This window comes from Cygnus olor, chromosome 3, assembly GCF_009769625.2.
Source record: "Cygnus olor isolate bCygOlo1 chromosome 3, bCygOlo1.pri.v2, whole genome shotgun sequence".
In the NCBI taxonomy this organism is placed as follows: Eukaryota; Metazoa; Chordata; class Aves; order Anseriformes; family Anatidae; genus Cygnus; species Cygnus olor.
The window spans coordinates 25,547,540-25,566,907 of record NC_049171.1 but is presented as its reverse complement, the minus strand read 5'-3'; the positions used below and the strand labels follow the sequence as shown (position 1 = coordinate 25,566,907).

At 38.8% G+C, this 19,368-nt stretch overlaps 1 protein-coding gene across 1 annotated transcript in view; it reads right to left on the bottom strand.

Annotated features, from left to right (window-relative positions):
• LOC121066995 (muscular LMNA interacting protein) overlaps positions 1-19,368 on the bottom strand; it is an 80,229-nt gene that overhangs the window by 49,513 nt on the left and 11,348 nt on the right. Inside the window, exons 3-6 of the mRNA XM_040550885.1 lie at positions 17,125-17,283; positions 14,689-15,054; positions 7,110-8,750; positions 1,792-1,863 (exon numbers count right to left, since the gene is read on the bottom strand). Of these exons, the coding sequence (XP_040406819.1) occupies positions 1,792-1,863; positions 7,110-8,750; positions 14,689-15,054; positions 17,125-17,283 (2,238 nt within the window). The remainder of the gene's footprint in view (positions 1-1,791; positions 1,864-7,109; positions 8,751-14,688; positions 15,055-17,124; positions 17,284-19,368) is intronic.

Here is a 19,368-nt window from a genome sequence, read left to right as displayed (position 1 = left end):
GTTTATTTTAAAGTCAGCCCTGAAGTGGCACCTCAAGAGTCCACCTAATGCTTCCAGACACTAACAAGCTCTCTGACAAAAAACAAAACAAAACAAAACAAAAACTACCAAAATGCATACAGTAGGGATATAAGATACTTTCTTCTACTGAGCCGTTTCTGTTGCATGTTAAGGCAGACATAGTCTTACTTGGTGTGTTCTAGACTTAAGAGAAGCTTCATGTTTGATGCAAATGATGAAAATATTCATCCAAGATTAAAAGAAAACTGTAAAAGAAAGGAATCTCACATTTTTGAAAATAATGAACTTGTGTTTTAAGTGATAACCAGTAGGTCACAATCTTTTTTATTATTATTATTATTATTTTTCAGGGTCAAAATGATCATAAAATCATAGAATCATTTAGTTTGGAAAAGATCTCTAAGATCATCAAGTCCAACCTTTAATCTAGCACTACCATATCTAGCATTAAGCCATATAACTAAGCACCACATCTACATGTTTTCTGAAGACCTTCAGGGATGGTAACGCAACTGCTTCCCTGGACAGCCTGTCCCAATACCTCACAACCCTTTCAGTGAAGAAATTTCTCCTAATATCCAACCTAAACCTCCGCTGGTGCAACTTGAGGCCATTTCCACTTGTCTTATCACTTGCTGCTTGAGAGAAGAGACTGATCCCCACCTTGGTACAACCTCATTTGAGGTAGTTGTAGAGCACAATAAGGTCACCGAGACTCCTTTTCTCCAGGCTAAACAACCACAGTTCCCTCAGCCGTTCCTCATAAGACTTGTTCTCTAGACACTTCACCAGCTTCGTTGCCCTTCTCTGGACACGCTCGAGCACCTCAATGTCCTTCTTGTAGTGAAGGGCCCAAAACTGAACACAGTACTCGAGATGCGGCCTCATCAGAGCCGAGTACAAGGGGACAATCACTTCTCTGGTCCTGCTGGCCACACTATTTCTGATACAAGCCAGGATGCTGTTGACCTTCTTGGCCACCTGAGCATGCTGCTGGCTCATGTTCAGCTGGGTATCAACCAATATCCCCAGGTCCCTTTGCACCAGGCTGCTTTCCTTTCATCTTCAAAATCTTTTATGCAGAGCTAAATTCGCACTCTCGAATGTCTTTAAACTCTGTAAAATCCTAGGGAAATCAGCTGAGCTTTGCATGTAAATGCATATGTATGTGTGTACATAGGAAAGCTTAATCTTACAGAAATTCGTTAGAAGCTAAGTTCCTGAATTATGTCCACAGAAAGCTTTTTCAGATACCGTTATATTTGTGATGTCAGAGTTATTAAGCATGTCTTTAAATATATTTGTGGCATGTTTTGTGTTACTAAGGGACGTCGTTTAGTGAAGGGACTCTGTAGCTCAGGTTGATGGTTGGACTGTAATTGAGGACATTTCCCGGTGTTGTTGAATTTACTAGTGTAAGCGTAGCCATTGAAGAATCTTTAACTGGCCAAGACCTACTGATGGGTAGGTCCTAAAATAGCAGAGCTCCAGAGACTGTCAAACAGCAAAACAGACTTTGAGACATTATCATAAATGATGATTCCTTTAGGACATGTTTTTTTACAGTATTTTTTTAATAGAAATTCAGGTTAATGAAGCCTTTGATCCTCAGTACAGTGTAGCTGGCCCTGAAAAACTGCTGGAATTATAATCCTGAGCAGCTAGTTCACAGAGTTTATGTGCTGTAATATCACCAACAGAAATGTCAGAATATGTACATAAAGTTGAACACTCTCAAATGCAATTCCACGTCTTTGATCAAACACTAACCTTCTGTTCCATAAGTAATGTGTTTGTAGGTATTGCTGCAAATGCCTTGTAGCTTGTCTTGATCTTGTACTGCTAAAAGGGCAAACCAGAAAGCAGGAAGAGATGTAAAGAAGGGTAAAAGGGAGAGAGGGACAAAGAGACAAGAAAGGAGAAAGGTACGACAATGAAAGATGATTTTAATTGTCTCACAGACACATTACAACAATACAAGGCTTACATAGTACTTATGAAAGCTACTTCTTAAAGAAAATCTAGTGGTTCTGCTTAGATTTTAAAGGACATACATCTTTTGCATTTAAGAATGAGATGGAAATACATGAACATTCTATATCTGCAGCTTATAAATTCTAAAGTGATTTTGGCAACTTTCTGCTTACTACTATCCTTAAATTGATATCAGAAGAGACTGTGAGTTTATTCCAAGTTAGTTTGTGATTTGAAATGATAATGCAAAGCTATTTCTGCCAGTACATGCACCTTAAGAACTGCTGCTCTGTTGTGTGATCCTGGACCACTAAGTCACAGGGATTTCTGTGATTGGCTTTGATGAGACTGAATAAGATCCTTAAACGCTGAATTACTTGTGAAAGTGGGTAGATCACTTAAGTCAGATGACACTACTTTTCACCTCCTTTAACAGTAACTTTAACACCCACACGTTTCAAAACAAGTAGAGGAACTTTTGCACTCTAACCAGGTATACGGAACTGACAATCTAAAGCATAAAAAGTACATGATTTGGGGTACAAAAAATCCTAAGATCAAGCTTAAAAATTATCATTTTTAATAATTTATATTTTAGACTATATTAGCTTGCCAAAATGTTTTAACCCTTTAGAAACCGTACTTTCTATATTTTCTTGGTAATTATGGAGACTAAATTCAGTTATTTTTAAATGAACAATGAGATTCTTCCATACTTACATAAGTTCAAGAGCTAGGACTCTTAATCACATGGCTGCTGGAATTTTTTTGGGGGGAGTAAACAATTAAAAAGGAATTCACAACATTTTTCCCTTTTCAACATCATACTAATTTAAAGAAACATTCACAAATTCAGACAATAATAGATTTTTAAGTTATTAGTTGAATATTTTTGTGATATTTAACCAGACACAGAGTTAACTGTTCATCAGCTAAGTTTTTTTAATGTACTGTTGCCTGAGCAGTGGACACTAGTCCTTATGAAATAATGGTCTGGAAAACATCCTGTATTTTGGGTTATACGTTTGTCATTTTTTTTCCTGTTTTTATATCTAATAAAACCCTCAACAATTACAGAGGGGCCAGAAATTTAATTCAGATAAGAGAAATTTATATCACACTTGAACCTCCCTTTAAACATTTGAGGACATCACCTTTTAATTCTTTTCATACATAATGTCATTTTTTCTTCAGATTTACTCATATTTATTTCTAGTCAGAACATGGAGACTGCCAGGCATTGAAGAAGTCAATAATCATATATACTGAGTGAATATGCTGTCAAAGCAGATCAATGCAGTGCCAGAAATGCTTTTTCACCTTTTTTATTTTTTAATTTATATGAGATTTAGCCATTCTAAGTTGGATGTCTGCCATTTAGGTGCTTCAGTCAGAACTAAAACCATTTATAGTCATGGACATTTCTACAGAATAATTCATCCCATCGTCAAATAAGCACCTACAAAGTTAAAGTAAAATCATCCTGAAGATACAGCACCTTCTCTCCATTGACTATAATAGAATTGCTTACGTTTTGTTTGGATATTTAGCTTTCAAATGTCAAAAGTCATGTGAGTTAAATACTGCCCTTTGAATGTTTAGATAGAAACACTCTGCTATAAATTATTATAGATACTTATATATATATAAATATTTATGTATATACAACATCTATCTATATAAAGATAAGATTTTCAACACAAGATACTATGCACTGAAGTAAGATGGAAGGTCAAAATTCCAAATATTAACGTTGGCTTAACCACAAAATGTATCCTTGTTTACTTGTAATTGATATTCAAGCAATGAAATGATTTAATTGAACATGTAAATGAATTGCAATTTCTTCCAAAGCCCAAGTATTTTTACATATCTGGTGAGTATACTATAACTACTTTGAGGTTAGTCATACCTCTATGAACTAAACAAAAACATATCAGACTGTTAAAATATAAGGGTTTCTTATATAATCAATTCTACTTTAACATGCTTTACCTCTGCCAGGTACTGTAGAACATGTGAGCAATGTGAAATTGTCAAAATCATGGTGTTTAAATGAATGGGAAATCTTTAATTCCATTTCTTCTCTTAGGAACATGTTTCGTGACACACTAGTTTGCATTACTCAGAATTATTGTTCAATGTCTAAATAAATTTAGTAATCTGGTTCTTAGGAATATATTAGTATTTTTGAACAGCCACAGACACGCATGTCTGCTGGCCTGCACCATGGTCTAGTCAAAAGAAAACCAACTCCATTATCACCACTCGGGTGAATATCAGCCTGGGGAGTTTTTCAGAAAATCTGCTTGCCTTGCTCAAACAATCATCTAGGGCACACACAGGGCATTGCAAAGTGTGCTAGAGATGTACCTATAAAGGCTTAAAATCAGAAACTAACCATGGTAGTGTGGAGCTCCTCATGAGTAATCTTTCCTGCTTTGTGGTAGGTTTTGCAGCTGTGCTGAGCTCCATGTTGCTAGAGTTAGTTTGATCCCCAGCTGTTTTGGGTAGATCTACATGCATTCCTGTGCTATATTCAAACAGGAAAAAAAATCAAAGAATATGTAGGAATGACACACCGTTAAATTACTGCAAAGAGTTTTCAAACAACAGCCAGCAGTTTTTATGCTAATCTCTTCCTGCAAAATCAGCAATTTTATCTGTCTCCAATCCATCCTACTGTTCATTTTGCTATATTAAGTCCACCAGAACACTATTAAAATGTCTCCACAGTCCAGGGAGAGGATTTTTATTTCAAGTGGTCACCCACTGTTCAACACTTCACACTGTTCTGTGAATTTGATTATGTTCATATTCACTTTGCTGAACAGTCATATTTTGAAAACATTGGCAAACATAAACATAAATATATAAAGCATGGGAAAGCATATGCTTTTATATATAAAAATGCAAATACTTAAACTAGTTCATAGGCTATTCTTTGACTTCCATTAATTGGTACATGAGTAGACATAGACAGATAAAAGCTCTCCATGAAAGAATCCTTTTTGCATAAGTGCTTTGATATCATGTTAATGAAACAGTTTGATGTATGATGAAAAGTACATCTGATGTCAAAGTTCTATTTTAAAATGTGCTGGTTTAATAACTATTGAAGCAATATTAAGGTTGCAAAATTACACATGCCAAAGTCAAGCAGCTCTGCAGTTCTCCCTTGATTCTCACTTAGAAAATTCATACGTGCAAAAATTTTGTTGTGCACCAACTGTCATATGTCATGCATCATACGGAGTTCTTTGTCCAGTCCTCGAGTTGAACTGATTGGTACTAAAGAGACCTAAATGCTGCTTAAAATGGTGATGTTCTCTCTCCTCTATCTTTTCTTTTTTTTTCCCCTGGAAATATACTGAGATTTGAGGCTGGAGTGGGTCTGGTACCATTCACAGATGAGCAAAGCAGAAGTCTGTTGAGCTATTTCAAAAACTAAGTATGGAGATAGGTGAGAGCAGGAGGAAGGGATGGCATTGAATGCATACTATTGTTAGCTGTAAATGAAGATTCAGCCTCATATTTTAAAGCCAGAAGATGACTTTCCTGTCCTGAACTTCTAGCTGCGTTTGATTTAGAGATTTCAGACCATTCACATCCTGGTGGAGCCACCTTTGTCTGCATGATTAAAAATTGCACCAGTCTAACCGCCCAAGCCTGTTATAGTGGACACTCTCCGATGCTCCATAGGGTGGTTGGACAGTTTCAGAAGTGCTATTGCATCACAACAGCAAAATTAGCAGGAAAAGGGACAGTTGGAAGGACTGAAAGGATGAAATAGCCTCTGTAAATATAACACAGACAATAGTTATGTGTCACAAGCAGAAAATTTCCTTATCGCCAGAGATTGCACCAACAATAGCAGACACCACAAATGCTTTGCAATCTGCAGGCTCAGTCATGCCTTCCAGGTTTTTCTTGAGGGTCTTTTATCTTGAAATTTCTACAATTTTATTTCTCTTTTTATTTCATTAATTGGTCCTGACAGGGTGTAGTGACACTGTACAGCTGTGCTTGAAACAATAGTTCCTTTGGGGTTGTTTGGTTTTTAAAGGAACCATTCATGACAATTGTTACTCTGTGCTGATTTAAACCTCTCATTTTCAATTAACATTTTCCATGTAGTTCAGGTCACCCCTGCCATGGCCAAGCTGTTAGGAACACATCTGACACAACTTGATCTGGCAGACCAGGCTGTAATTTTGTGCTGCGAACAAATAAATCAATAAAATATGATGGCCTTTCTGTGACGGGCAGCAAGCTTCAGCTGCCAGAGGAGAGCCTAGACATCAGCAAAGGAAGCATGGAGTGAAAGGATAAAATAAAAGAGGCTGGAAAGCCTCTGATGCCTCTTCTGCAGTTCTGATGTCTTCTGCCACCAGCTCTCCCTTTGTGCAAGGCAGTTGCTTTTCTTTTCCCAGGCACCTATCTGCTGCATATCTTTTGATCTGCTTTCCTTTCCTTCCCCTTCCCATTCTTGAGATTTATCTTTAGGTTTAAAGGGAGACTGGTTCCCAAGACCTCCTGCAGCAATTGCCATCGTTGCTTATTCTCACTCTGCTGGGACTCTCCCGCCTCTGGGTGAATGACAAACAGCAGGAGTATGACTGATCTGTCAAGTGCAAGACTTTCATATTTGCAGTAGTACATATTGTAGGAAGCTTGTATTTTTTTTATTTTTCCCCCCTTTGCCCTCTATCTAGCATAATAAGATTAGAAGTACCAAAGGGAAAGAAAGGGAAGAAACAGGGGACTTTGTCTTCCCTCTCTGGCTCTTGGCTCGGTTCTCTGCTCAGTTGAACTTAGCAGATCAGAGCAAATGGACACTAACAAATCCAGTTTGTCCAAATCTCCTCCCACCCATCAATAAAATATTTAATTTGTATGCTAAAGGATTCTTACAGCACCCTCCCCATAATACAAAACATGTTGCTAGCAATTTGAAATGGTAGGATTTAGTTGTCATTATCTTCACTATCAACACAATAACCATTCCTTCCTTTTCCCCAGCTCATTCATTTTACTAGCATTGTGCAACACAGATGTGTTTTTTTCCTACAGGGACAAAGAACTATTAGAAAATAAGCATGCACCAAGAGTACCTTGGGTTTGATGTTTTCATGGTCAGAAGGCAGGGAAAAAGATTGAGGTGAAGTCAGCTCTCTGGGTCTTGATGGCAGTGTGCATGGTGACTTGTCTGAGACAGGAGATCTGCACTTTAATACCGGTGAGGTGGCGGATTGCTTAGGTCTTGGAGACTGGGAATTAGACCTATAGCTTCTGTGTGTCAATGAAGAATGAAGCTGCAGTGGGTGGGAATTAATATTGCAAGTTTGGGGAACTGGTGAAGTAGAATCAGGACGTGAGAGAGACCACTGCTTTGAGACACCTGAAGACGTAGGAGAGGGGGTACTCAGCTCCTGAGCAGACTTTTGAGATGAATCTGACTTAGATCTAGAAGTTGAAGTCGAAAGACTTGGGGAGGGAGATAACAGCTTTTCTCGGGTGGGGGAAAATGTGCAGCTAAGTCTGGTGGGAGAAAGCAAAGGATATGACTGGCAGGTAAAGATGGGTGAGTAAGTGTGCACTCTCTGACACCTCTGAGGTCCCTGGGACCTGGAGGCAGGATAACGCAGGCCTTCAGGAGGAGGAGAGGTTGGGTGTGCAAGGGAATAATGTTCTGGGGCACTAGGAGGCACTGCCAGAGCAGGCAGCATAGACTGCCAACCTGGAGAGGCAGTTGATTTTCTATGGGAGGAGATGTGGGATGACTGTGGACTTCGGGAGTCTGGAGAGGGTGTTCGGACTGGAAGGTGCTTTCTAGGAGAAAGGGACCTTGCCCGGGGGGCAGGATGAGGCTTGGAGTGTAAAGGCACATGCTGAGCCCATCCTGAAGGCCAATGTTCCTCTCTGCTGGGAGAATCTGGCCTAACAGGGGGGCTTGAAATAGATTTTCTGCGGGTTGGGGGAGTTGTTTTGCACTTTTGATCTATTGCAAGTGTTGAGGAACAAAGGGAGCTAGGAGAAAACGTGGGGCAAGAAGCAGGGGAAAGAGGTCTCCGCTGAGAAGAGCCTGATCTCAAAATAGCAGTTAAGAGAGTTAGTCTGGTTGGCAGAGGTGATCTAACTCCTGACTTTAATAAATATCCTCTAGATGACATTTGTGTGCAAGGCTCATTTACACTACATACGGTTGAAGAGGAGCCATAAAGAGAGGGTGGAGACAAAGGTTTAGGGCTAGGAGATAATGAATGTGTAGTTATACGTACAGGGAGGGGAGATAAAGCTTTCAATCTTTTGGAAGAACTGGGGGATAAAGGCTGGGATGATAATCCTTGAATTTCAGCTGAATGTGAAGGTTTGGGGAAAAGACTTGGACTCTTTGCTGGAATGGAAGATGTGGTGAAGTCTCCCATTTTGCAAACACAGACAGGGCTATGGAGACTTGGCGTTTGCAGGTTATCGCACAGTTGAGGGCTGGAGTAACAAATGTTTGATGCACAGGAGGATATTTTAGACATGGAGGGGGCTGAACTATGGGAAGCAGACTGAAAGTAGAGAGATGAATCTTGCTTAGAAGACCTGATTGCTGACTGCCAGTTGTTATGGGAGTCTTCCAGCGAAGAGGCTTGATTCTGGTTAACCATGGCACCGCACGCTACTTTCAGATTAGTTGGAGAAATTAAGTGGACAGCAGGTGGTTTAGAGGAAAGATGATCAGAGGTGGAAAGAGTAGAAATTAACTGGAGAAAAAAGAAAAACAGAAATGTTAATATAGGTGGAACCTGTGGAACTGTTAAGCATCCCACATTTCAGTCCTGTGGTCGTGCATATACTGTTTCCATTAGTACTGCTCTGTGGGTTAAAAAACACAGGGCTGTCTTAAACTTGGGTTTACAACCTAATGGATAAGGCCCTCAGGGAAGTGATGGAGTACAGACAAGTTATGTGTTACTTTACTTTTATGAGACCTCAGTTTTGCTGACATAGACAAGGTTCAAGTCTACCGATATTTTGTTTTAAGTAAAACCCAAGGCGGTTGTACCAGCAATATCTAGAACCACGTGATGGTATTCTCTTGTGGAAACACAACTGAAAGTGAGAAAATTGTAGTATAGCCTCATCTCACTCTCCCAGTTCAGTGTAAAGTAGCCTTTCTGTAAATGAGATTCAACTCAAGTACTCATTTTCACATTCAATAAACAACACCTTCTGCAACATTTTGATATCAGAACAAGAAATTTGCTCAGAAGAACTCGAATCAGAGCATTCAGTTTGTTTCTCTCTTCTTGTCTTTAATAGAGCAATGCTTGACAGTTTACAGGCATATAAGAGTCCTTATCCCCTTTTCCACAGTCTTACAATACACTAATAAAACAGTAATGAGCTCTTTCATGAGCTCCCTTTTTCTTTGGTCTATTCTAATTAGGATTTGTCAAAACTAATTAGGGCACACGAGTATATTATCAACCTTTTATACAGTTCTATGCTTTTAAAGAAAGAAATTCTCTCAAAATCTTCCAAGTTGTTATAATATTGAAGTTAAAAATTGGGGAATATGCTATTTTAATAAAACATGAGTGTAAAATACTGAGCTGTCAACTGTGAAACCAAAAGGCTACAAATTATCACCTAACTTTTGACTGAGCAGTTTGAAAGGAGGGAAATTGACTCTAATCCCCACAAATTTCATCTAAACATAGCAACATCTATATATATATTTATTTGATAACCTGAAAAGATTATGCAATTCTGTAAAACAAACTTATACCACGTTCTACATACATGAATTCCATGTGGCTTTGGCTCAGCTTTTGAATTCTAATTTTTAATAGAAATGCCTTCCCCTTAAGAGACAGGAATTATTATAGCTTGATGTCATGTAGTACTGATACATCATAAAACAAGAATAAGTACGGAACAATTTTCAAGTGAGAACACGTGAGAGGAGAGCAAGACATATGGACTTTTAAGGGTTAAACTGTATGTGAAATAAGTATGGAATAAATACACACAGCAGAACCCTGTTAACTCTTACAACTTAAACTCTGTGAGCTCTTCCTGCTAAATGACAGCATGCAAATAACAAGCCTTAGAGCTGAAAATATTTGCTATATAAGATTTCTTCAGAAATGCCTTGATTTATAGTAATAAAAGCCAAACATCAGAATGCCTTTACAACAACACTAACTTCTGCTTCCCTTATACATGTATTAAGATGTCCCATTTCAAAGTGGAAAGCCTATGTTATGCAGTGCAAATATTAGGGTGTACAAACAAATATCTGTGACAACATTCTACTATATATTCTTCTGGATTAGGAAATCATGACTATTGTTGAAAAAGCTGCTAACAAAAATAAGAAAAAATACTGAACATTTTGTAAAATAATTTACCAATATGTAAACACTATGAAAAATTAATAGTAAATATGTCATGAAACAAAAAATTATTTAACAATTTTAAAAGCAGTGTGGTAATTCATCTGACAATTTTGAGCAGCCTGCTGAATTTAATAATGAGTTCTGGAAGCTAATCAACTGTCAAAACAAAGTTGGAGAATTAAATCCCTATATTTGAGAATGGAATAGATAAATTTCCCTTACAAAGACAATGGATTAAAAGAAAATGAGGAACTAATATGAAACTCCATAATGAAAGACCAGGATGTGCAATGACTTCTAATTAGCTAAAGCTTAATAAGAAAGATTTATAAGCAGGTAGGAAAATGTTCTTGATAGCAGATGATAAATATGCTCCTAAAAGTACGACAAAGACATTTTGCCGTAGTCTTCGTCCAGTTTGAACATCACTGAACATTTATGTGCTGAGCTAATTAAACCATCATTTAAGCCTTCTGAAAAGGTTTTGCTATTATATTACAGTATTATCTACATTTATAGATGATCACACTCTTATTTCAAGGTCAGAGAATCATATCAAAGTTGGTTAGAAGTGGTATCCTGAGATCGTCAGTCCAGCCTCCTGCTCAGAGCAGGGCTCTGACCACCACCAGCCCCTCACATTAGCTGTAGCAGTTCTGCCAGGTCTCTGAAGCCCCTGACCAGGGCTGCTCCAGCATCCCCCAGGCAGCCTGTGTGAGTGCAGCACCACCTTCCCCTGAGGAAGCTCCTCCTGATGTCCCACTGGGACATTCACGCTTGAATTTGTGGCCATTGCTGTCTCATCTGCCACTGCAGAACAGTTTGGCTCCATCATATCCGTAACTGTCCTTTGAGTAGTTGTGGGCTGCTCCCTGATGCCTCCTTGGCTGCCTTTTTGCTGGAGTAAACAAAGCCAGTTCCCTCATCCGCAGCTCACATTGTATCCCTGCTGCTTCAGCAGTTTTGTGCAGGGCCTCCAATCCCTTCTCCACATCGCTTTCAAGTTAGGTTGTGGGGAACTGCTAAAATGGGCACAGTTTACTGGTGCAGCCTTACCAGTGCCAGTAGGTGAGATATAACTTCCCTCAATCAAGGGATTTGTTTTAGTTTGGTTTGGTTTGATTTTCTCCATTCAGTTTCTCTCCTACTTTAAAACACTTTTGTGGTTTAACTACTGTACTAGTGCAGAAGAAGTGAATGATAGAAGTGGATTTGTGTTCATTTGGTCTGTGATTCAATTGTAAGTTTTTTTTTTCTCTGTTCATCAGAACTTCAGATATATACTTCTGAAACTGTATTAAAAAAAAAAAGTTTAAATAAGTGGCAAGGTTACATTGGCACGAAGGGATCAAGGAACTTGAAACAGATTTTCATGTTGCATTGATGATGATCCCGGAAATATCAGATAGGTCTTAATCTTAGTGTAGAGTCTTGCCCAGGAGACCTTCAGCATATTTGAAATCGCAGACCAGAGCTAGGTGTAAGGTAACAGGTCTTTCTGATGAGATCACATTATTTTGGAAGGGCACAAAAAATGCCATTACTGACACTAGCAAGGCCCTGAGAGGTGTGTTAGTGAAACAGGAAAAGGGAAACAGTGTGACAAACATGTCTGAGAGAGAACACGGCTTAATGGAGACCTGCTTCTGGGACCAGTTAACCAAGCTTTGATCTTGCTAGAATTTTATTGGAGATAGGAAAAACTGACGTCATTTCCCTACCTCAGCCTGTGACCTGAGAACCAGAAAGAGAGAAGGAAGCACTGGAGACTGTAAAAAACTTGACATAATATCCGGAGACAGCATAGTAAATCAAACTGTGATCTGAGACCCGATTAACACAGATGCCATTCAGAACTGTCTGGTTTCTCCCAACAAGGAAGATGCATTCTTCTTGGCTATGGCAGGATTTTAGAGGGCTCTTGACTGATTTGTCTGGAGAAGCCAAACCAGATGACATGCACCAGACAGAGGAATGTCAAGTGACTTTGACAACCTAAAAAACCCTTTTGGTTATTGATTCCCCACAGGGAGTTGAGAAGTTTCTCCAAGCTGAGCTAATGTCCCCTGGCACTCAGGGGAGCAGCCACATCCCCCTTACCCCAAAGGGTGCATTCCCAAGGACAAGAGCCAGTCTGCCTCTCTGTCACGTGGCTAGACTCTCTTTAACCAATATATATATATTATTTATGTATATATATTTAAAGAGTAAACTATGAAGAAAGAGTCCCAAATGTGACCAGCATAACTTTATATATACATACACATATATCTATAAATATTTTAATATGCAATGGCATTATCCAAAATCAGCCATTCCATCTCAAAGAACAACAGAAGCTTCAATATTTTTAATGATTTTTCTTTTTTTCTTTCTTCTAAATGAATTCAGAAATACATGGAGCTGTAGGAGCCTTCTGGTTCAGACTGATCCCCGTACAACACAATGGTCTTCAGTGCTGATCCTTGCTTTTCTCATTTCCAACAGGAAATTGTTTATTAAACCTAATTATGATTCTAAATGAACATAATGTTATATGTAATAACTCTTAAATGGGACATGATACTGGCTTTATAGTCATGGAACTGACAAGGTAGCCTCTGTTTAGAGTCCTTTGGACTACTCAGATAAATAATTCAGCTATATAATCTTTTGGTGATTTTCCTTCATATTTGAACTGATGGTGTTTTATTAGATAGCAAACCAGAAAGAGTGGTGCCTAAGAAAACACTGAAGAATCAGAACATCAGTAAAATCAGCTTAGTGAAAACATCCTCTTCCTGTGAAGAGAGAGAGACAGCTAATATTTAGAAAATTAAGACCAAGGAAGTACTAAGTCTTGAAGGTTTGTAACTTAAGAATAATGATGATATATGTGTTATCCATATTATGGGTAACATACTATGTCTAGTCACATTCAGGTGAACAGTTACTAACATTAGGCTTTAATTCCTTGTTCTATGCAACCTGTATTTTCTGTTTCTTTACCAAGCAGATCCCTGTTTACGCATCAAGTCACCAAAAATTGAAGAAGAAAACAGCCCATCATTTTTTTCTGCAATCTTACAAAAAATCCATGCAATTTTTGTAGTAGCTTTTAAAGAAACCAGCCAGCTATGTCTGACAGAATTTGCATACTTAAAGTTGCTGAAGTAAGTTTGTATTTCCCTTGGACCATTATTCTTTTACAAGCTGCTTCCCCTACACAGATTTACCTATGCCTTTACGTCTTCCTCAGGTAAAATTCTTACTTATTCACTGAGAGTTTCCAGGAAAAAATGAATGTTTCATAATGCTGTGAAGCTCAAACCAGAATGGATTTCTTTTTCACAATTTTCTCCATCAAAAATCAACACTGAATTTGATGGATTAAAAAAAAAAGAAAGAAAAAAAAGAAAAAAAAAAGTAGCACAAGTCTTTTAACACTAAGAAGAATGCCTTATTCATTTTCGGAGTATCCAGTACTTTCTCTTTAACATATTGATGAAGAATTGCACTTTCAACTGTTGGAAACCCAGCTGAGGTCAAAGGAAATATCTGAATTTATTCCACAAGAGAGGGGTGTTGCTATTTTGCTAAAAGGTAAGTTTTTCCATTGTGTATACACCTTTAAAAACTATTAGTGCTCTTTTCTAGATGAGATACATTAACTTTTCATGCACTAAATCAGATTCATGCATTTTAAAAGTGAAATATTTAAGACTTTTTTTTTTTTCCTTTCTCATTGAGGATTTGAAGTTTCAATAAATCAATAAATGTGTCTCTAGGAAGATCAATGTAAAACAGACCTTTCATCTTCACTAGTTCTTTACACCTGTGCAGAATCAGTGCTAAGTAACAATCAGAATAATAGGACTTTTATAGCCTATTTCTCTAGCATAAAGGGCTGCAGCAGGTGCCGGGAAAAATTAGGCCCAGGAAGTCAGGTGTTAATAATTCAAATGATCTACAGGCTCCACTGATTTCAATGACCTTAGCCAATTTAGTCTAGCTAGGAATCTAACACCATCTGATTAACCTGCTGTCATGATGAGCTGCTCTTAAAGGAAAGAAAGGAAAAAATAATAGATCTGTATTACCTGCTCTGTTTAAGCACCAGTGCTACAGGGAGAGGCACCAAGTCAGAAGGGTAGGAATGACTCCATAGAATACAAACATTACAGAAATGGCTAACAAAACTTCAGATTAAAGAATAAATTGGCCAAGCTTCTTTACAAAAAGAATCAATGTCCATGTCGTGAAAGATTTTGAAAGCCACAGTTTTCTCAAGAACTTAAAAAAAAAAGAAATAGGTTACCTGCTGTTTTTGCTGATCAGCAGTGCTGTGGGAAAGCCCAGCACCTGGAAGATGCCCATCACCAGGCTTCCTTGTCTCAGTGCCAGGGGAAATGTGGGATGTAGCCAGCAGCTGGGCGCTGATAGGACCGTACCCATTGGAAGGCCTTTGGATGTTGATCGAGGTAGCGGCTGCTTCATCTTCATCACCGGAGTCCGTAATCAGGATAAACTCAGCCTTAAAAAGGTCGTTCTCCTGCATTTTTCCTTTGCTTGGGTTACACCCCAGGGACTGGAGAACCGTTTGGGTGCTGTCTGGATGGATGGCAGGCACACAGTCTCGCCTGACACTGCTCTTTAAGGACTGCTCATCAGAGACTACGTTAGACTGCAAGAGATACAAGGGGAAAGATCCCAGTTAGATGCAATTTATTTGTGTCTTCCAAAATGAGAAGGAATTTTGGCTTGCCATGATGGCTGACACTGTGCTACCAAAATTGCAAAGAATGCAAAAGAATGAAGAATTTGGACTTGATCCAAGCGGAAACAGGCTACCACGCTGTTCCTTAGGGAGCTTCCAGCTTTCCCAACACCCAGCCAGCTCCCAATGCTGTGGGAGATGCCTCTTTGCAACTCAGGGAGCAACAGGGGACTTGCAGTATAATGGCATCCTGAGCCTGGTGCTACAGCTGGGTTGGGAACTGAAAGGAGGGTGCAATCAAGCCGAATGAGCTGTTAGAGCTGACTGCGCCAGACACGATGGGAAGGCATCCTGACTGCAGGATCCACAGGAACAGACAATGTTCCTCAGAGGGGTCTGGCAGACAAATCTGGGACAAAACCTATACATGTTAATGAAGGAACAAAGGCCTTCAATCGAAGGCATTCTCTCAAAAGGGTAGACAGAGAATCTGAGGTCAGAGAGCTTTACTGTGTGTTTAAGCATCTCAGCACAGACTACAATTGTTGTTCATAGTTCCACTTCCAGAATGCGACTTCTCAAGTATGCACTGAATGAGAGTAGGAGTAGTAGTGCAACCTGGGCATATGACATGCAAATTACCAAATCAGTATTAAAATTGCCATGGCAAAATATGTTTGTCTTGAAGAAGGAATCAAGTGAAAAAGAAATATTGTGTACTCAAGAGAAAACATGTAGATGGGGCTCAAATTTGCATTCTGCTTGAGGAAAGTAGTAACAACAAATTTCCATTGACAGCTCCAGGAGTCCCGGGAGCTCAGGTCTTTAAAAAGAAATACAATGGAACATACAGGGAGATACCTTCAAACTCAGGCCCTTAGTGTTTTTTTGTTTGTTTTTTTTTGTTGGGGATTTTGTGTTTGGTTGGTTGGTTGTTGGTTTTATGTGTTTTTTCAAACATTGTCCAGGTTCTAGACGTTCTAGAAAAGAGAGTAGCCAATGCTATGAAGGTCTCAGTACTGCATCACTTGTCAGGAAAGTTTTCTCTGCCTAACAGAGTGTTAAAACACAGGGTGACAGATGTCAGCAGTACTCAATTCTGCATTTCCCGGGGCACTACTTATAACAAAACCAATACTGAATGGTTGGAAATATATCTAATGAGTTAAACATCCTGAGGACGATATTTCAGTGCATGTGTCTTCAAACACACCTATTCTCTGCCCCGACATGACCCCTTTTCAGTCACAGAGGCTTCTGAAAGTGATGGCACATGGTCAGGTCAGAGGACGGTGAACCCTTGTGAAAAGTTTGCTATGTGGAAAAGCACCAAGAACTGCAGCTCCACTGATGGTCCCAGGGAAGGAGCTGTTACACAAGAGCAAAAGCACCACAAAGCATTAAAATTAACTTGAGGATTCCACTCTCCTTTCAAACAGCATGGAATAAAATAAGAGGCTGCAAGTGTTGTGAAGCAGTAAAGGAATAACAAACACTGCGGCAGGAGAACCAGATATGTTGTGCTGTTGGTTTCACTGTCACATAAAATCATGAGGACAAGCTTTAAAAACAAAGAAAGCAAGTTTTCTCTTTGGCTGATGCATTACTACATAGCTATGAAGGGGATTGGCACCTTAGCTGGAAGCTGCAGCACTGGCATTTGCTAAAATCAGGATCTAGTGACCACCTCTTGGTGGATTTCCATGTGATAACATTCCTCACACACTGCCTTTGCTCTCATGAAGATCTGGAAGGAATCCCCCCTCCTCTGCCAAGAATACAATTTTGCATGATGGACAGAGGAGAGTATCAAAATGGTAAAAGATTTTCTTCCAAAGTAAGTTCTGCTAACAGCAAAATAGGCTGTTGAACAATTATCTCTTGCACAATAACTCTGCATCTCTGGTAGACTTGGTAACTAAAACCAAACACAAGCCAAGACCTTTCAAGGGAAAGAACTTCAGTTCAGCGATGCTCAGGACAAAAAATTCCATATTCTTTAAAAGAATAGAAAAAATAAACACAAACAAGCTCTACCTCATTTATAATTTCTTGATTGCTGAGATCTTTTGGCTCCTCTGGAATAGTCACAAGGAACTTAGAGACATCTACAACCTCAAAATGAGTTGGAAGTCGGCCGATGGATGGCACAAATGTGAAAGTCAATGGTTTGGTTTCAGATTCTTGAGAAGTGGCCTGCAAAACACATAATTAGTTCGACATTTTTGTCAGTTTGTCCAGGTTATTTTGGTCTAAGTTGAAATAACATATAGCAATTACATGAACTACTTCATCTATATAACTTACAAGTCAATTATTAATTATACTGGTCAATAGGTTTTATATCAATTCAATGCATTTAAGGTCTTTTTTCACAGAAAAATACTGCTTTGATTATACCCATCAACATCCTATTTATACTCGTGATGTAGCACAGAAGACATGAGAAGAATTGTTCAATAATTCGTTATTCTTTCCACTTTCCATACCAAAACAGAAAAAATTCAATTCATTTCAAGGCTGCTTAGTTTAACTCCACATTAGTAGAATGACAAAGTAATTATACACCATATCTGGACATCATATAACTCCTACAGTATTTGCTTAATAATTTATAGTAAATTAGAAAAACCTTTGCTCTGCTAGAAGAAACTAAAACATGTTTACATTTCTTAATACAAATACAGCCAATTCTGAGTAACACCTGGGATGGATTCTGCTTCAAGGAAAGCATTTCACCCCATTTTCTTTGGGCCATTTAACCACATACACCAACTGGAATTTATAGCTTCGTGTGTGTGTGTGTCTTGTTTTAACTTCTGGTTCAAAGCCTATAGAAGTTAATTGCTTTTTCAAGGAACCCTAATATGCACAGCCTTGAAGTATAATGAATCATACAGAAAAACAGGACTATTGCTTTAACACTTTTTTTTGGCTTGTTTGTTTAAAGTGAAGCAAATTGGAGAGCTATGGTTCTCATTATGCTTCTTTGCAATTTGCATCTATAAGTAAATGCAATTATGCATTGGAATTATGAATACATTCACATGACTCAGTCTTATGGCTGGAACGTTAAAAATGATAGACGCATATTTCCTTTTTTTTATTTATTTATTAAATTAGGAAATATTAGTTACTTCCACTGACAGCTGTCTCCTGGAGGACTTGTGCAAAACAGAGGCAGGTTATTTATACCATTTGCTGTTGTATCTACAGCTTAGGAGAACCCAGTTCTCTGAGCCATATCCAGAACAAATTTCCATGTGTCCACCTCTAATTTGGAAAGAATAAGATGTTTTGATGCTTGAAAGTGAAAAACTCTGAGTAAATGGCAGCCATGTCAGTTCTGAAATTGGGTTTTGTATTTACAAACTCTCACCAGTAAGTTATGCTACATTGCAGATTTACACCAGTTAGAGGTGTGTGCTTCGATGGCTCAGGGACAGAGTGATCTCCTGCTTTCCTCCCTTCCACTTCCCCCTTTCCATCCAAGTGGCCAAGCACAGGAGTGCCTGAATCAGTAACAGAAGAGTGACCGCTAAATGCTCCACGGCACCAGGAGCTCTTGTATTTTACATGAGAGAGAAATGACATGGCTCTGTCTTTCTCTCAGCAGCCACGGCATACAAGCCTGATCACTGCTCTTCATAAACCAGCGGCACAATTTTTAAATAGGAATAACTAGCACATTAAATGCCTTGTCCTTACTCCTAATACAAACCAACAGAGTATACGAGTATTTGAGCACGTACTCATTAGGTAGCAGAAGCCAGTCCCTGCAGCGCAGCCAAGGGACACATCCAACCACCCAAAGGTGCTTTTCAAGAGGCAGGTTTGCCTGTAGCCAGGCAGGAGCACATATCATATTAGCATTAGTGTTTACCCTACAGCTGACACTACCCATTAAGGTCTTTCATAGCACCTAAATCTCCACTGAAATTAGCTAGAGATGACCTTTGCTTTCCTGCAGGTATGTGGCTGTGCTTTCATCTTCCATCTCTACTTAGGAAATGCAGCTAATGACTCTACCTCAGCCATCTTTACAAAATTTTCCCTTCTCTACCTTGTCTTCTTGTCATGCTCTTACTTGATACTTGACATCAACTGTTTTGTATCTGTGAGCACTCCTGTGTCAGAGAGTAATACCTATCAGCACAAAATATTCCTTATGAAAGAGAAAAGAAGAGAGAAAGAAAAAAAGTGTGCAAACAACTAGCCCCACACAAACAGAACTATAGAAAATTGCAATCAAATGTGTTAGCATTGCCAAACTCCAAGTAC